The sequence below is a fragment of the Vigna umbellata genome, chromosome 4 (assembly GCF_029865625.1).
Source record: "Vigna umbellata cultivar VRB3 chromosome 4, Vumbellata_1.0, whole genome shotgun sequence".
In the NCBI taxonomy this organism is placed as follows: Eukaryota; Viridiplantae; Streptophyta; class Magnoliopsida; order Fabales; family Fabaceae; genus Vigna; species Vigna umbellata.
Genome location: NC_142168.1, coordinates 2842069 through 2861514, shown reverse-complemented (window position 1 = coordinate 2861514; position 19446 = coordinate 2842069). Strand labels below are relative to the sequence as shown.

Here is a 19446-nt window from a genome sequence, read left to right as displayed (position 1 = left end):
GTTCTCTGGATGCAGAGAAAAACAAACGAGCATTAGTTATGTCCAAGAGTTAAAACAATAATAACTCATTAAACATGCAATAAGCACACAGCAAAAACACAGTGCACTCATAACCCTACAGTGTCCTTTAATAGAACAAAACTGCTCTGATACCACTAATGTAACATCCCAAAATACAGTAATCACTGTAATTCAGAATTTTATCACAATTAACAGTAACAGTAAACAGTCTTTTCATAAATAACAGCTGCTCCCAAAAGAAAACAGCACGTAATATAAATAACAGTACAGTACAGTAAATTACAGCGGAGTTTACAGTGTTCAGAATTTCAGCAAAATACAAAACAGATCTACAGGAACAAATCTGCAGAATTATATACAGACTGCCAAATACAGCACAGAAAAATTAACTAATGCTGCTACTACAGAACTAATCCCTACTGCTCCGATTTTACTTCAACGTCCACAAGGTTGACATCCTCCAAATTTTCTTCTTCCAGTATTTGCTCAAGGGATGCACCACCATCTGCTCACATCCACAACGGATGATCATTGCATTTGACAAGACGGAGGTACATGGACAGTAGACAACACATGGAACATTGCAAGGGTAAGCTTATAATATTTAATTTATACAATAATCACATACATTTATCAATCAATCCACTTCAAACAACATGTAAGCTTATCAATCCACAGTCATATAGATACGTATATAAAAGACAGACCGTCCGGACTGTATGAACCGTGTAGCTACAGGCGTCCTTGCACCCGAGTGGTGTGGTAACTGTATTGCACTCGACAGCTGCCACTCGAGGTTAACTCTATCCAAAGTACCCCTAAGGAATAGAGCCTCCTGCCATTCCCACACATGAGTACTCCCTTCTACGTGAAGATGAGTATCACGGAATATCAGGATGGACCATGCCAGCATTAGCATGCCCACAGTCATACTTTACAAAACTTCAATAATCAATCATATCTGAGACGTTCCTCCTTGGAACGCTCGTTAAAATCCATTTCCAATAATTCGTTCACAGTATCATTCGCCCATATTAAACAGTTCTCATATTCACATTTTCATTCTGTGTTCCACTCTCTTAAATTCATTAACGTTCATCACTTAATCAACAGGACTTAACATGTTACAGTACTCCTACATCCTCATTTCTGAACAAAAGAAACGAACCATTTATTCACTTAACACGTTTCAACACTTCATAATTTGAAAATACTGATCTTTAAAAGATATGGATGATACTTAGAAATATTTTGAAGGTAAAGAATTCAGGTAGAATCCAAAGGATAAAACCCCTAAGAAAATGTTTAGATAAACAATCAATATAATTGATTTCAAAAAAAAACAACACTGCCAGTCAAAGAACGAACGTTCATTAACAATTTGGACGAACGTCAATTACGTTCGCTCAGAATTCAATGGTAAGGACGAGCGTTCAGTTATATAAAAAGTAACCGAACCCTCCTTGAACGAACGCTGGGTCAATGACCGAGCACAATCAGAACGAACGCTTGGTATAAACCGAGCTCAACTTAGAACGAGCACTTCAGTATAAGACCGAACACTCTGTAGAACGAACGTACAATATAAGGTCGAACGACAATAAGGACGAACGACAATAAGGACGAACGCTCAACATGAGGCCGAACGTCAATGAGAACGTACGCTCGACTTAAGGCCGAACGTCACTTATTTATAAAGTTTTAAATATTTATCTATACTGAGCAGAAACGAACGCTCATTCACTCAATTGGGGGACGCTCGTTCTCGAGCAGAATTCATTCCAAATGAATGAATTCCAATCTAAGTCATGTTAACCAAAAACCGAACGGTCTAAGACCGTACAGTGACGAGCGTCATTTAGCAACAGAGAATGATCAGAAATTCAGAGTTTTCACACTTAGTAGAAATTTTTCTAGATTTCCATTTTTCAACTTTATACTTTCATTTCCAGATTTAATTCCCTTCAGACACCATCATCATGCAAATTTCAACATTTAAATCATTCCAACCACACAATAACCATTCTCCATTTATCCATAATCAACTCAATCATGCATTTAAATCAAATTCATCATCAAATAAAATTCATATAAGCCGTATCAGTTCATGACAGATACATCCAAACCAGAATACATATCAGATATCAGTAAACGTTCTAAATACTCAAACATCATGTTTTTCTTATATGAATCTCAGATCATAAATCAAACAGTATAAATTAAACATATAAGCTTCCCTTACCTGGTCTAGCAGTAAACTTTTAACAGTGTAACTTGATTCTGTCCAACTATGAATTTCTACCCAATCAGCTCTTTCTTACGCTCCTCAACTAGATTTAACCAAAGAGACTCAGAAACTCAGATTTTATTCTTTGCATGCAACTGAAACAGTGTTCCTAGAACTTCTAGAATTAGATTATGGTTTGGAACTTACCAGTTACAGGATCTAAAGAGGTTCGGATCAATTCGAAGCTTACTGCCCCGTGAACGTTTCTATGGTTTCAGAAAACTGATTGGAGTTGAATGAAGTGAGTAATGGTAGAAGGAAGATGAAGGTTCGTAGAGAGAAGTTTGGAGAAGATGAAAGGTGTGGTTTTCTGAGGAAGACGAAGTGTGCGTATGAGTGAGAGAGTTTCTCAAAACTCAGAATTTTGGGTGGATTCCACGTCAAACAGGAGAGCGTCTCCCAGTCTGCCACCTGCACATCAAACTCTGATTTGGAATTCTCTCCCGTGACACTTGGCGTGTGTGCATGCACAGATTGGTGCGTTTTTAATGCACTGAATGTGTGCAGTGGTGCGTGCTTCAGAGCGCGATGTGGCACTGTATTAGTGCACACCATAACAGTATATATTTCAGCAGATTTGAAATGGGATTTAATAGGATAAGCATTTGATTATACTTCATAAATCTGGTTTAACAAAGAATTATCATTGCTAATTTTATAGGGTCTTACAATCACATTGTCCACTAATCACTCGTTTTATCTCTGTCATGAGAGGCAGATCATAGCCGTAACCATCCAATATAAGCAAATTGGAACACCAAAGCTAAATTATCCATGCCGTGGAACATATCATCAAATCCATGGAGAGAATAAACTCGGCACCAACTCAACAAATCTAATGCTTAAAGAAGGAGCATCCATAGCAGAACGGAAGGAACCAACTGACTAATGACCTGGTAACACTTGAAAGCCATTCTCACAAAAAACATAGGCCTCTATAAAGCACTATTCCTAGCCTAAGATCATAACAACATAAAACCTGACACTCCTACTGAACAGCACTATTTCTACAACTAGATGCTGCTACATTGCTGGATGTAGTAGCAGCATTAACTCAGACCCATTTTGTACAATTCCTCAAAGACCACTTTTGTCAAGACCAAGACGGTCACTGCAAAAACTTGATGGCACAACTGATAGCTGCAGCCGACCGGTCCATTCCTCTCCCGGCTTCAAGCTCACCGGTTTCTCTATCACCGCCCCGTCAACACAAAGCATCTGTTTGTACTCTTCATCACCAAAATCTACCATGGATTTTGATTTCTTTTCCCATGGATTCCACACAGCTGAACACACCATAAAAGTTAAGATGAAAAGGACTGATTTTATATTTTCTACAACTCGAAACCTTATCTACGTTTGTATTTTGTTTGTGGAAAAAATTTGCTACTTAGAGCTTACCAACATCAGGGAGACCTTCCTTCCTTATAACAAATGTTCGCTTCTTCTCATGATCTAGCACTGCAATTATGTTTGGAGAGCTAAGATAAACTCGATCCGCCTGCCATGAAGGAAGTATGGATATTAAAAACATCTTCATTAGCCTTCATTGTGTCAAAACCAAAAGACTTTAGTAGTGGATACTGTGTGTGATTGACAAAACTGCAGCATAGGCCAGGAATATAGTGCTCTATTTATCTCAACCTGAAGTAATAGCTTAAATTGCAGCATGGAACTATAAATGTCTACATTTTGTTAACATCAATATAACCTAGAAGGGTTTACCTCAGATTCAAATGTTATTGCATCTCCTTGTTCAGTAAATCGTTCTTTTTTGAAAAGGTTGTCTAGGTAGTCCAGGGTCTCCAGACCTTCAATCCTTATCTCACTATAAAAATTGTTAATGTGACGTTAATAATGATTGTCAATCTTAAAATAAAATTTCCTGTTCTAAAACAATCAAAAGAGAGGTAGTTCAAGTAAAAATATGTAAACAAGAATCTATATAGGTAACAAGCATTGCAAACAGTAGTTTGCTTCAAATGCTTACAAATTCTATAGGCTGTGTAAGAACTTTGTACTTTCATTACGACTGATCACTTGTTTACATATTTCCCGATAACTGACATGAATAAAACTCATAATTCCAGTATTCGGAGAAGAATCCACCTAATATATAGAGTATCCATGCTAGTTTCAAATGATTAGAGTGTAAGTTGTTATTAGTTTCTAAAGAAGAGAAACAGTCCTCTAAGATCTGCTTGAATGTTAAAATCCCACAATTTAAAGCATTCAGCAAATGCAGAAACTACACGTTTCAGAACAAAAACCAAATATATTTGTCTACTATAAATATTGAACAAGGAAGTACCATTAGTGCTAATAAAACTCCGATCAAGTGTTCAGCAATCAATTTACTATGGAAAAGAAAAATGATGGTTGGACATCATCCCACACACTCAGAAAAGGGAATGCAGACCAAGTACAACAAAGAATTATCCATACCTAATGTCAGAAACCAATAAGTATGTGTGATCCGCGAATGAGAAACTAAATGGCTTGCCATTTATATTCCTGACTCTAGATATCAAAGTCAGGTCCCCATCTGCTGCAAGAGACACCCGAAGACGGAATTCAAAACTGGTACAATTATTAAACAATCGTTAGATTACTACTGCTTGAAATTTACTGCCAAACACAGGAAAAAGTAATATCGAGTGCATATATGCCAGATTCAAATTATCAAACACATGGAGAGTGGATATCCCTGTTATACTGTCACATCATGCTATTCATACCTGTGTGGCCAGCACTTCATATCTTCTTCAGATGATTTTAGCACCAGGTCAATGAAGGATTTCCCACTGGAGTCATTCCCAGGAAGAGGAGGAGGGTTTTCATCAATTGCCCACATTCTATTTCTTGCAAAACCATGCTGCTCCAGCGATCCACAGTTTCCAAACTGTGAAACAAATTCAGCTCAAGATATGTAAGTATGCATGTTACAAGTTATATAAAATGAACGTAAAAAGGAATAAGCTTGCCTGTGGAAAACACATGGGAATTCCTCCTCGAATTGCTTTGGGAGCCTTGAAAATTGCCTACAGATAATGGAAAAGGAAACAAAACAGTTAGTTATTACTACTTGCCTCTTTAAAAAGTATAATTGATTAAAGTTCTGTGTTCCTACAAAAGCATCAGTTAAGAAGTTGGTTTTGCCGTCAAAGTTTTTCATTATACCAGTATTCAACCCCAGTGGTTCCAAAGGACAAAAGCACTACAATGCACCATTCTTCCCTGTTTTTCTCTTGCATCGATGTGATTGATGGACAGCATAGAATACTATGATTCATCAAAATCCAAACTCTTCTTAAATTTATTGATTATTTGGGCCAATGCCCTTCACATGCCAGTTGCAATATAATGCAGATTATCCTAAAATGAAAATGTTCAGAAAGCAAGATTATGAAATATTGACATGTTTTCCTTATCAGCGCTGACAACTAACAAAATTCATATAATTTAAAATGTACAAATTGATTTTCAATCAAAATTGAAAGACATACCTTGCTGCTTGTGAATAGAAGTTCTTCCCCGTGCTCATTCCGCCATGAAGTGACCTGCGCCCCATGTAAGCTTACCTAATTTCGAGAAAAAAACAGTTAATCTAAGTAATCGTAGTAATTAAATTACTCAAACTACAAATATCTTTACAGACCAAGTTATCCACATCAAGAATTCGCATTGGATGTCATAGTAAATTTTAAAATCATAACTTTACCAAATGTTAAAACCGACACCAGTTTTGCAATGAACAATTTCTCACCCGTGCCGAAGAACCCCTTGGGGTCCGAAGCAGAACTTGATCAATTCCATTCCAGTCCTTTGTAATTTCAGTTGCTGCTCTATAGTCCCATACGGCTGCAGAATGCCCCATTCAAATTAATGCAGATCCTAAATTTCTTCAGCAAAATCCTATTAAGCTTCTCAAATTCGGAACATGCAAATGCCAGAGGATTGAAGGGGTCTCCACCTCACACCTATACCGTAACAAACACGTGAATTAGCCTCCTCGTCAGTTAAATCCAAAATCCCAACACCCAATTTCACTGAAAATTTCTTCTCACTGGTATGATTCAGATCTACGGAACAATAGACCTATTTAAACAAGAATCTGGAATGTGTGATAGAATTCCACGAAAACTCCAGAAAGCCAAGAGCAGAAACATTACACTGAACATTTAGCAATTGAATACCAATCTACCTTGTACACATCCAAACATGTCCTTAAAACTTGTCAGATTCACAGCAGAAAAAGACAATTAAACACTGAAAAAACATAATAACTATCAGTAAATAAATAAATCACGCACGCATACATACATATACATACACACATACATATATTACAGCTGTAATAAAATTAAAATTTTCTTTAATATAAGCAGAATACAATAACCATAATTTCTTCAGGAAAATTCAAATTAAGGAAGAAAAACCAAACACTAATAAATCTCAAGAGAATACTGAATAATAAATCTCCCATTAACCAAACACTGGTAATAAGTTTACTTACTTCAACAATCCGGAATCAGGAATTCTAAGTCTAAACCGACACCAGGTCTTGGATGCAGAGAGAAGCAGCAGCAGGAGCCAGAATAATGCATGACCTCTGTGAAATGAGTTAAGAAAATTCACACATCCAATGACACGAGGCAGCACATGCTCATCAAGTACATAGATACATACATGACGAAGAAGAAGCGTTCAAAAAGTTGAAAGGTACCCTTTTCTTAGAAGTATGCATTCAAGACCATACTTGCAATTGAATCAAGAAAGTTCAAAACTTTCAACAACCCCAAGATTTGAAAAACCAAAAAAACTACAGCAAATGGTAGGTGGCAATGTTGTGTGAAGGCGAGATAAAACTTTTACAGAAGCTTAAGATAAGGAGCAAAAACCGGTCTTGTAAATTCTGTGTCTGTTGGCTGCTGAAGAGATCTAGTTCTTGGACGTGGAAATACGAAAAGTAAATGTACACATGTACAAACCGTTAAAAAATTTAAACATTTTTTAATGACAATTAAACTACATTAATTTTGTGTACAAGATTTAAAACCAGAATAAAATATACACCATTCCAGTACAGGGTTGAAAGCTACTTTTTCTTTGGACTGTGGTGGACAGAATCAAGAGTCACATACACAACACACAGCACAACACAATCGAAGGTGATGGATGAATCCATCTCAAGATGTAAACCAATAGAAAAAACAAAAAAAAAAACATTTATGTCTTAAACACAGAACACACAACACAGAGACATCACATCACTTCAGCATACTATTATAAGGGCATGCGTAGATGTTCGGTATTTCTTCCAATGAGGTGTGCAAAATGGATTTGTCACCGCAATCCCGGGCTTATCTTTCAATTTCTCTTTCTTTTTTCTTTTAGCACGGAAACACTGACCATTTTCTTTCTTTTTAATATACTGAGACAGAGCACACAAAAAAAGAAATTAAAATTCCCACAATAAAAATAGGTTTAAAAATAAGATGGTCACTTCTCGCCTTCAAAATTTGCCAAATTGTTTGATCCTGAAGCTTCCTGGGACAAGGTTTGTTCTTTCAGTACATCCTTCATATATCCATTCCTGGACGAGAAGGAGAAGGCGTGGCGGTTGAGGAGGTTGATGTAGAGGGCATAGGCGGTTAAACCCGTCATCCCTAATTTCTCATACTTCCCTTCGGTGTGCAAGTTCAACCTGTCATCCTCGCCCTGCGACGAAGACACTTCCCTAAAGTCCCTCAAAAACCTGTGAATAGCATCGTTCACGTCTTCCACCCTTATGTTAGTGCCCCACACAAAGGTGGGCCTGGCGTCGTCCATGTCGTAGCCATCGCCGCCGTCAGACGAGGCCGCCGCGTCATATGTTGTGGATGTAGGTGTGACGGGAACGCGCCCACCTCCGCCGACGCCTTAGCGGGAGCGCGGCGCGGTTGGGGTGGCTTCGGAGGAGGCGAATCGAGATCAGCGCTCCGACGGAGTGGCGAATGCGGAGGGAGTGGAGGAGCGGCGGCGGCGGCGGCGGCGCCTACTTCCCGGAGAAGAGAAGGTGTTGCTGATGGGGCTGGAAAGGGAGTCGTCGGGGGAAGAAGGACCTATCAGAAAGGAGGTTTGAATAAATTAACAAATCAGAAAATTCGGAAAATGAAAACCGAAAGAAGAGACAGAGAGAGGAGCGGCACGAACCGTTGTTGAAATTCGGAGAAGAATCGGAAGCCATAGATTTGGTTGTCGGAGAAAATCAGATACAGAAGCAAGAGTGAGTGATATAGAAAGGGCGGTAACTCACCCGTCATCCTCACCCTTCATACATCCTTCATATATCCTTCATAGAGGTCGATGTATTCAGGTCAGACTCTGCCACCTGCAAATAAAATGATACGTGAGCATGTCTCCTGTTTAAAAAATTAACGTAAAAGAAAAGGTATTATTATTTAATTATGTTAAATTAGGGATTCAATTGATCATTTCTAAAATTAAAAGATTTAATTAAAATGAACCCGTAAATACAAGGACTTTCGAATCTATTAAAAAAAAAATATTAGCTGCACTGAACCGTTTCGGCCTACATGGAAAGATTCATTTTAATATTGGTAAAAGAAAAGAAAATAGAAGATCATAGGAAAAGGAAAGATTCATTTTAATATTGGTAAAAGAAAAGAAAATAGAAGATCATAGGAAAAGGATTTGTGGCTGTATTCAGCCTTTTGGTTTAAAATGTGAACTTTTAAAATAAAAAAAGTGATGATTAAAATGAAGTTAAAATAGTTTTAAATCAAATTCCAATATATTTACATATTTTTAATATTAAAAAAATTATTTTCGTACATTCTGATTTAAGGATTGAAAGTTATATTTTGTTTTACAAATTTATTGAAAGAATAATTACAAAACAAAGATTTTATATTACTTCAATAACTATAACATTGTTGATGCAATCAATAACCAACATATTTTAAAGGCTTAATTACCTACTTAGTCCCCATGTTCGGAGGTAATTTGCTGTTTAGTACCCGGTTTTAAAAATGTAGGCATTTGATACCTATGTTTTGAAATTTGTATCAATTGAATCCTACCCACTTAACGCCGTTAGCGTTTTTCTGACATTAACTTTGAATTGTGGACGAGCGGTTGTGGACGATCGTCCAAACAGAGGAGGACGCTCGTCCAACACTGGAGGACGCTCGTCCAAACAGAGGAGGACGCTCGTCCAACAGTGGAGGACGCTCGTCCAACAGTGGAGGACGCTCGTCCAAATAGAGGAGGACGCTCGTCCAACAGTGGAGGACGCTCGTCCAACAGTGGAGGACGCTCGTCCAAATAGAGGAGGACGCTCGTCCAACAGTGGAGGACGCTCGTCCAACAGTGGAGGACGCTCGTCCAAACAGAGGAGGACGCTCGTCCAAACAGAGGAGGACGCTCATCCAACAGTGGAGGACGCTCGTCCAACAGTGGAGGACGCTCGTCCAAACAGAGGAGGACGCTCGTCCAACAGAAGAGGACGCTCGTCCAACGATGCTCGGACGCTCGTCCACTACCGCTCGTCCACAATTCAAAGTTGATGTCAGAAAAACGTTAGATTTATAACGGCGTTAAGTGGGTAGGATTCAATTGATACAAATTTCAAAACATAGGTATCAAATGCCTACATTTTTAAAATCGGGTACTAAACAGCAAATTACCTCCGAACATGGGGACTAAGTAGGTAATTAAGCCTATTTTAAATTATAATGCTGAATTTGGTTCTAGGTAAAATGTTTGGTGGATTACATTATAAACAACGACAAGGCCATTTTCTTTCCTGGCCTAACCTCAATAGTCCAAAGACATTAATGAGTTGCGATAACTAGTCTTCAAATACATCACAGAAAAAGTTAACCTGAAAGTTAATGATCAAGAGAATTTTAGGATTATTTCTATGGTAAAGGAAAGTATTTTGGTGGTTGAGTTTGTTTTCAACTAATACCAGACTTCATTAAAAAATATATTATAATACTAACTGTAACGTCCCAAAAATATACATCATGCATATATAATAAAGAGTCATCATACATAATATAAGAAAGCAGTCAAGAGTAATTTAAGGATTACAGTCATCCTTAGAATAGTGCGGAATTGACAACAAGAGTATTTAGAATTTCTCCATGAAAATCACAGAGAATTTAAAACTTAAAATACACACGAGTTATTCCAAACATTAAGAATTATGAAATAAGACTAGCTAATCTAGGCTGCAGCACTGCCGTCTTCATCAAGAGCTGCTTCCAAAGTATTCTCCTCGCCATCTAGTCCCATCCAAGTGGATGATCATCGCCAAAGAAACATACCCAAACAACACACAACACAAACAATGCAAGGGTGAGCTAGATATAAAAAACATGTTATACAATCCAACATGATATGCAAAAGTCACTCATACATGGTAAACTAACATCACAAGACTTGTTACATTAAACCCCGACTTGTTACTTTATAGACCGACTCGTCCGGACCAGAATGATTACCGAGCTATGGCGGGTTATGCACTCGTGGTGGCCTCTACTGCTTTGCAAAGCCATTGCCAATGGGTTCCACCCTACCACCCTCACGAGGTTAGTCTGTTTCGCGCCCTGGAGCATACTGGAAGCCTCCAAGACTAGGACCTCCTGCTACTCCTCACCACATGGATCAATCCTCTCTACTTGAGAATGAAAGACCATTGGAGCGTCAGGAAAACCCTCAAGAATGAGCTACCATGAAATCATTCTGTACACCCCAAATCACCACCATATATCCTCTCCTTGAGGATCATGGAATTACGTCCACCACCATGTATCCTCTCATGAGGATCATGGAATTACGTCCCTGAATCATATTGTTACTCCCGAATCACCAGATATCCATTTTATCACAGTAAATCCAACACACCTTATACATTCACATAAATCACTTCACAGTATATATTTTCCAAACCTTGCACGTAATTCAATTCAAGAGAAAATGAATTTAAAATCCAACATTTGCAGAATACTATTTGGACGAGCACTGTTCACCGAGCACAGTGGACGAACGTTACTGAACGAACACTACCTTCCAACCACTAGGCCGAACACTATTTGGACGTACGTTCGTTATCAATCACCAGGCCGAACGCTGTTGGACGAACGTTATCAAATCCTACACTATCAGGCCGAACGCTAAACCATCGAACACCAATACTAAATTCAACACTTGGACGAACGCGCAACGCTTGGAACCTAAGAATACTACTCAAGGCCGAACGCTCAACATTGCTATCCGAAAATACAATGTTAAGAACGATCGCTCAAACTCACTAATATTATAAGGCCGATCGTTAAAGATTTCAAATTATAATATCCAATTATGGCCGAACGCTCACAATCACAAATATCCATGAACGAACGCTTATGATCCAAACTAAGGAATCCAAATTAAAATCGAACGCTCAGAAGCGAGAATACCTTATCAAAACCGAACGTTCAACAGAATAAGACCGAACGCTCAAAATTCCAAAATTTAAAACTATCAAGCCAAGACCGAACGCTCACAATTAGAATCAAGGAAAGACCGAACGCTCACAATCAAAATTAAACCAAAACCGAACGCTCACAATGAGAATTAAACTATGACTGAACGGTCAAAATCCAATCCTAAGAATACCAACTAACGGCCGAACGCTCACAATCACAATTAACCAAGGCCGAACGCTGACTAATACACCGAAACCGAACGTTTAGAGATCCAGACTTAATAGTATCAACTTAAGGTCGAACGATCAAGATTAAACTTAAGAATCCGTTAAGGACGAACGACTGCAATTTCTATTACCAAATACCGAACGCTCAAGATCACGTAAATATCAATTTAGGGACGAACGCCCAAAATTACTAATTCCTGTATACAGTTGGGACGAACGTCTAATATATCACTGCAAACGAACGAACGCTCGTTAACACAAAACCGAACGCTCATGCTATTTTGGCCGACCACTAATTGGTCGAGCCATTTGGACGAACGTCCAATTTGGCTCACCAAATTGGACGAACGCGCGATCTGCAGAATTCTGCAGAATCGCACCAGATTTCCGGAGAGAAACCAGAAACCCCATTTTCATCCCCTTCTTCCCAGATTTGCTTCAACAACAATATTCTACCATCACTCATACAGATTCATACACAACAAAGTCACTCTAAGTACGAAATTTGTTCATCAACGACACTATATTATAGATTTCAGTACACACATACATGGTTCATAAAATCCAGAAAAAAGGATCTAGCTCCCCTTACCTCTTGAAGACCTCCTTGAATCTTGAATCTCTCTCCCAAGGTCTCCTTGAAATTCCAGAGCTCTCCTCTCACTCTTCAGATTTTTGCAGCAAAACTCCAATTCTTCTTTTCCCGAAATTGCAGCAAGCCTCTCCCTTCTCCAGATGCAGCATCCAACCCCTTCAATCCACGATTTCTACCTTTAAGAAGGAAGAAATGGTGCTCCCCATAGCCACTCCTCAGTGCTATGCCCACCAACAAAGGAGATGATGGTGTCTTTGGTGGCTGGAGCACTTTCAAAGTGGGAAGACCCCACCATCCACCAGCTGCTGTTGCCACTTGAAGCGCCCCCTGTGACACCCGGGCACGGAGACGAGGGCGGGGAGTGACACCGGTGCAAGAAGCATGGTGCAGGGGGCACAGACAAGGAGCGGCTCCTGGCAGCTTCGGGTGGAAGGGGTACATGGATGAATCGAACATACACCGGAATGAGAGGGATTTGGAGACTGTATAGGTATGGGACTATACAGTTGAAGGATAGCTTAAAGGAATTGATTTGACTACTCATATCACCAAAATGCATTTACTTTTCGGTAGCCTGACTCATAAGAACTCCATGGTTAAGCGTGCTTAGCCTGGAGTAATTCTGGGATTGGTGACCTTCTGGGAAGTTTTCCCAGAAAGTGTGCGAGTGAGGACAAAGCACACTGGAAAGCCTGGTGGTGATCTGTGGGGGCAGTCAACGGTCCCTGCGAGTTGCCGGGACGTTACAGATGGTATCAGAGCCTAGCCTCTCCCAGTACGGTGTGGTTCGAGGACGAACCAGAGCGGAAGCTGGTGGGCATGTGACACCCGGGCACGGAGACGAGGGCGGGGAGTGACGCCGGTGCAAGAAGCATGGTGCAGGGGGCACAGACAAGGAGCGGAACATACACCGGAATGAGAGGGATTTGGAGACTGTATAGGTATGGGACTATACAGTTGAAGGATAGCTTAAAGGAATTGATTTGACTACTCATATCACCAAAATGCATTTACTTTTCGGTAGCCTGACTCATAAGAACTCCATGGTTAATCGATTAACAAGGGCTGTTAATCGATTGTTCCAGAGACGAATGGAGAAGCACAGCAGTTCAGTGTTAAGCGATTAGCAAGGGGTCCTAATCGATTAGCGTTAATCGATTAACAAGGGCTGTTAATCGATTAACAAAGTGCCCGTTTGAAAAACTAGCCGTTTTTAGAGCCGTTGGACTATCCGTTGGTGTGTTAATCGATTAGCAACTTAGAACAATCGATTAACACAGTCAGAAAGGCTGAAAACGAAAAATGGAAGAGCCTTTGGATGAGTCTATAAATAGACTCTCATTTCCTCTCAAGATCAACATCTAGAGAGCTAGAAAAACTCTTCCCTTGTGCTCAAATACTCAGAAACTCTTGAGAATTGTGTGCTCTTGCTCAGCTAAGGAAACTCTGTCTGTAGAGTTGGTGAAATACTGCTACGGTGATAGAGGAATAGCTGGTTCATCCTTGGTGTGTCTAAGGAAGTGTTTGGAAGAGGTGTTCATCCTTCGTGAAGTATTCGGAGGAAGTGTTTCATCCTTTGTGAAGATTCAAAGGAGGTGTTGTTTCATCTCTTGTGGCATCAAGAGAGGTGTTTTCTAAACTTTTACAAATTGTATCTTTGTGATTGTAGTTTGTAATTGTTTTGTGATTAGTGAATTGTTTATCTTGGTTTGAGATAAGCGACTGGACGTAGGATTGGTAAGATCCGAACCAGGATAAAATCATCTGTGCAAATTTCTCTCAACCTTACTCTATTTTATTGTTATTATTAATTGCTAAGTAAGTTTAATTGAGTAGAAATTTTTAAGGCACACGTTTTTAGTAAGAACCAATTCACCCCCCCTCTTGGTTTGTTGTTCCACGCTAACCCATTCGCTGCAGTCGCTCTAACAATTGGTATCAGAGCTTGCTTTGGTAGCCATTCAAATGGCAGGATCACATCATCAAACCTTTGCAGAGGGTGCCTCTATCAATAGACCACCACTATTCACAGGTGAAAATTATGCGTTTTGGAAGGTCAGAATGCAAATCTTTATGGAATCTATTGATATAGATATTTGGGATGCTGTTGCATTTGGTCCTTTTGTTCCAACTAACAATATGCAGGAACCAAAACCCCGTGACCAATGGACTGCTGAAGAAAAGAGAAAATTTGGTAATGATGTAAAAGCTCGTAATATTATTTCATCTGCTTTAACTGTTGATGAGTTTTACAGGATTTCTGTTTGTAAAACTGCACAAGAAATGTGGGAAGTACTAAGAGTAACCCATGAAGGTATAGATGATGTTAAGAGAGCTAGAAAGAATACCTTAATCCAGGAATACGAGATGTTCAGGATGAAGCAAGGGGAAACAATAGTAGATGTTCAGAAACGCTTCACCAACATCGTAAACCATCTTATTGGACTAGGTAAGTCTTTCGATACTGATGAGCTTAATATAAAAATTTTGAAATCTTTAGACAGGTCTTGGCAACCAAAAGTGACTGCAATTTCTGAGTCACAAAATCTCAACACAATGACCATGGCTGCATTATTTGGAAAGTTGAGAGAGCATGAACTTGACCTCGGAAGACTAGATGAAGAAGAAGCAAAAACTAAGAAAAAGACTCTAGCCTTCAAATCTGAGGTTGAAAGAAGCAAAGGTAAATCGGAAGATGAAGACTCAGACGAAGAAGAAAATTTAAGTCTTGTGATCAAAAGGTTAAACAGGTTCATGAAGTCTAAAGGCAAAGGAAAATTTAGATACGAAAAGAAAAATAATCAAGAATCTTCCTCAAATTACCGATGCCTGTGGAGAAAAGGGGCATCTAAAAGCAGACTGCCCAAATCAAAAGAAGGGTGAAGACAAAAAGGAGAAAAGATTCTTCAAGAAAAAGAAGGCATACATTGCATGGGAAGACGACAATGAGACCATTTCAGATTCAAGCGACTCAGATGAAGAAGCAAACATCTGTTTGATGGCAGATGATGATAATGTCAGCCAAGTAAATAGTAGTTCACACTATTCTGATAATGATAGTCACATTGATGAAGATGAAATACATGAAACATATGCTGCATTATTAATTGAATCTGAAAAATTAGATATTTCCCATAAAAAGCTGAAAAAGGATTTTAAAAATTTAAAATCTAAATTTAACAATCTTCTTAAAGAAAATGAAAATTTGAAGTATACTTCTGAAAATTTCTCTAAAATAAATGATGATTTAAAAACTGAATTTACAAATTTGTCTGAAGAAAACAGAAGTTTGTAAAATAAATTTTTATATCAAGCAGAAGAAATCAGAAATTTAAAAAGTAAAATTTTATATTATGAAAAAGGTAAATATACTAGTAGTGATGAATGTGCATCTTGTATTAATTATAAGAAACTACTAGATGAAGCAACCTTAGGAGAATGTAGTAAAAGTAATGAAAATAAGGTTGTTAAAAATTAGTATGTTCCTAGAATTAAAAATAAGCATAATCATAGAACCCGTAGAACTTGGGTAGAAAAAGGAACAACTTATAGGAACACAAATGTTGCATCATGCTTTTATTGTATGAAAAAGGGTCATACATCTAACAAATGTAAAATTAAGCATTATGGTGTTCCAAGTGGTAGATATGTTTGGGTTGTAAAATGATTTCAATCTTTTTAAATCTAACCCAAAGGACCCATACAAAGTAGTTGGGTACCTAAATTGCTTGTTCTTTTTATGTTGTAGGAATTATCAAAACCAAGAAAATATATGTGGTGTCTTGACAGTGGATGTTCAAAACACATGACTGGAGATAAAAAGAAATTTACAAGCTTCCGGAAAAAGGAACGAGGCTTTGTCACCTATGGTGACAACAACAAAGGAAAAATCCTTGGAATAGGAGATATTGGAAGTGAAGATACCTTGATGATCAAAGACGTGCTATATGTGGAAGGATTAAAGCACAACTTAATTAGCATTAGTCAATTATGCGATAAAGGATTCAAGGTAACCTTCGAACAAAATTCTTGCACTATTTATAAAAATGATTCTTCTGAAATTGCTTTGAAAGGAATTAGGCATAACAATATTTATTTGATTGATTTAGAAAATGCATCAAATAGGAATATTTCATGTTTAGTAGTAAAAGAAGAAAATCCATGGTTATGGCATAAAAGAGCTGCACATATTCATATGCAACAATTGAATAAACTCATTTCTAAAGACTTAGTAATTGGTCTACCAAAACTAAAATATGTGAAAGATAAATTGTGTGATGCATGTCAAAAGGGAAAACAAGTGAAATCATCTTTTCATTCGAAAAATGTTGTTTCTAGTTTAAAACCCTTAGAACTTTTGCACTTGGATTTATTTGGTCCCTCTAGGATAAAAAGTTTTGGAGGAAATTATTATGCTTTAGTTATTGTAGATGATTATTCAAGATATACTTGGACTTTCTTTCTTACTCTTAAAAGTGAAGCTTTCAAAGAATTTAAAAAGTTTGCAAATTTAGTTCAAAATGAAAAGGATTTGAAAATAAAGGCTATTAGAAGTGACCATGGAGGTGAATTTCAAAATGAATCTTTTGAAACTTTTTGTGAAGAATATGGCATTTCTCATAACTTTTCTGCACCTAGAACTCTGATAACAGTTGAAAAACTGTTATTTTCATGCTTAAAAGTGATACTAAAAGCAACCTTTAGACTTAGAAACTAGCTTGAAATCATGCATTTTGTTTATATTTTCAGAAATAAGAGAGCTGGACAGGTTTATGCTTGATTTGAGTGTTTTTGTGCAGGTTTTGAGGTGAATTTGGTGAAAGAAGTGAAGAATGAGAGAGAGGACATTAGAAAAGACAAGAAAGAGTGCAAAAAGAGAAGTCGAAGGCACCGCTCAGCGGCAAACTACCGCTGAGCGGCACTCAAGAGGTGGCGTTGGAACCGCTGAGGGGCAAATGGCCGCTGAGGGGAAGAAAGAAGACGCGTAACCACCGCTGAGCGGTAAATGGCGCTGAGCGGCACTTTTTGGGCTTGGGCTTTTGTAATCTTTTGTAACTCTAGATTAGTATATAAGGGCTTGCACGTCCTTTAGTTAGGTATCTTTGGCAGAAACGAGGCAAACACTCTCTCTTCCACCCCTTTGAAGGAGGATCTTGGATGCTTAGGCTACCTCTTCACCTTTATTGGGTTTATTCTTTCATACTTTCATTGTTATTCATCTAGGTTCACCATGAATATGGTGAACTAAACCTTGTATGTTTGTTGGGGAATCAATGTAATCTCTTGAAGCTCTCATATATGGAATCTGTTGAGTACATCTTTGAATTAAGACATATGCTTTCTTTCATCATTAGTTAGGGTTTTTCCTCTTTGCTCAATGCTTGCATTGTTTAACTCATTCTAATGCATGATTATTGGTTTTGTCGATACGGACACGTACGGGGAAAGTCTAGATCCGGGGAATTTCTCCCAATATTATACTGACAATATTATATTGGTTGCCTTTAAGCTCCTGCACTCATGAACTAATCATTAGGAATGCTAGGAATTGTATGAACTATTTGATTAGGGAGAAGCCATCTAGAATGGTACATTAGAGAGTGGCATTAACAATGATGATTTGAATGTTGAATTCCTAAAATATATGAGAGTGGATGAGATGAATTGACCCCCAACAACATATTCATTCATATATTCCATTGAAAGTGTTTATCTTTTGTCTTTGCCATTGATCAATTCATGCATACATGTTTACTTTTCGTCTTGCATATTAAAATCTAAATATTTCGTTTGTAAGTCCTAGCTAATCAACAAATCACATAACTAAACTAGGCCGTGAGTCCTTTGGGAGAACGATACTTGGTCTTACCAAGTTTATTACTTGAAACGATTCGGTCATACTTGCCGATTGTGAAACAAGTTTGTGACATCATATTTTGGTGCTTACAAATTTGTCCATCAAGTTTTTGGCGCCGCTGCCGGGGATTCGTGGTTTAACTGGTTAATTTGTGTGATTATTGATTATCTTTGACTTATTTTTTTTATTTTATTTTAAATTTCGAATTTTATTTTATTTTATTTTATTTTTCTGTTTATATTTTTCAGTTTGTATTTTATTTGATTTTATTTATTTTATTTTATTTTTTTTTTTTTTTCTGTTTCTGTTTTTCTGTTTTCTTTTTATTTTCTGTTTTTTATTTTTCGGTTTTTATTTGATTTATTTTATCTTTTTAGATTAGATTTTATTTTATTTTATTGTATTTTATCTTTGTATCTTTTTAGGTTAGATTTTATTTTATTAGATTTTATTTTTTTATCTTTTTAGGTTAGATTTTATTTTATTCTTATTCTATCTTTTAGGTTAGGTTAGATTTTATTTTATTTTATCTTTTAGATTAGATTTTATTTTAGATTAGGTTTTATTCTATTTTATTTGATTCTATCTTCTAAATCTTTTATCTTCTTATATCTTTTAAATCTTTAGTTTTTTCTCTATCTTTTTGTGCTAACAATTGTTTTTAGGGTTTTGTGCCTAATGTCTGCAGAATGCAATTTGGTCAAGAGTTTAACTATAGGGGCACTCAATTCTACCAAAGTAATCTCAACCAATGGTGGGAACCTCACTCAAGCATGGATCAAAGCCAATTTTGGCAAGCTGCTGGACAATTTGAGAACCAACCACAACAACAATGGCAGCAACAACCCTTTCTATCAGGAAGTTTGGATAGGTTGGAGGACACCCTTCAACGATTTTTGAAAAATTCCGACTCTACTCAGAAAAGCATTGAAGAATCATGTAAAAGAATGGAGATGCAACTTCGTACATTAGTCAGAGAT

At 37.7% G+C, this 19446-nt stretch overlaps 2 protein-coding genes across 7 annotated transcripts in view; both read right to left on the bottom strand.

The window, feature by feature from the left end:
- Positions 1–301: 301 nt before the first annotated feature.
- LOC148198977 (putative glucose-6-phosphate 1-epimerase) lies at positions 302–9065 on the bottom strand. 6 transcript variants are annotated; one of them, XM_088113172.1, is made up of 11 exons: positions 8504–9060; positions 7822–8412; positions 6825–6920; positions 6075–6512; positions 5815–5889; positions 5293–5349; positions 5047–5210; positions 4754–4888; positions 4034–4136; positions 3710–3809; positions 3050–3594 (listed from the first exon to the last, which is right to left on the bottom strand). In XM_088113172.1, exons 4-11 carry the CDS (start codon positions 6183–6185, stop codon positions 3386–3388), a joined length of 954 nt encoding a protein of 317 aa, XP_087969298.1. In that variant the 5' UTR covers positions 6186–6512; positions 6825–6920; positions 7822–8412; positions 8504–9060; the 3' UTR covers positions 3050–3385. The 6 variants fall into 6 exon arrangements, with proteins under 6 accessions (XP_087969300.1, XP_087969298.1, XP_087969297.1 ...); XM_088113171.1 differs by having other exon boundaries at positions 7593–8412; positions 8504–9059; XM_088113173.1 differs by having other exon boundaries at positions 6075–6288; positions 8504–9058.
- The window catches only part of LOC148198976 (uncharacterized), a 70597-nt gene continuing 59432 nt past the window's right edge, over positions 8282–19446 (bottom strand). The window contains exon 4 of the mRNA XM_088111946.1: positions 8282–8412. Coding sequence (XP_087968072.1) covers positions 8282–8412 — 131 coding nt within the window. The remainder of the gene's footprint in view (positions 8413–19446) is intronic.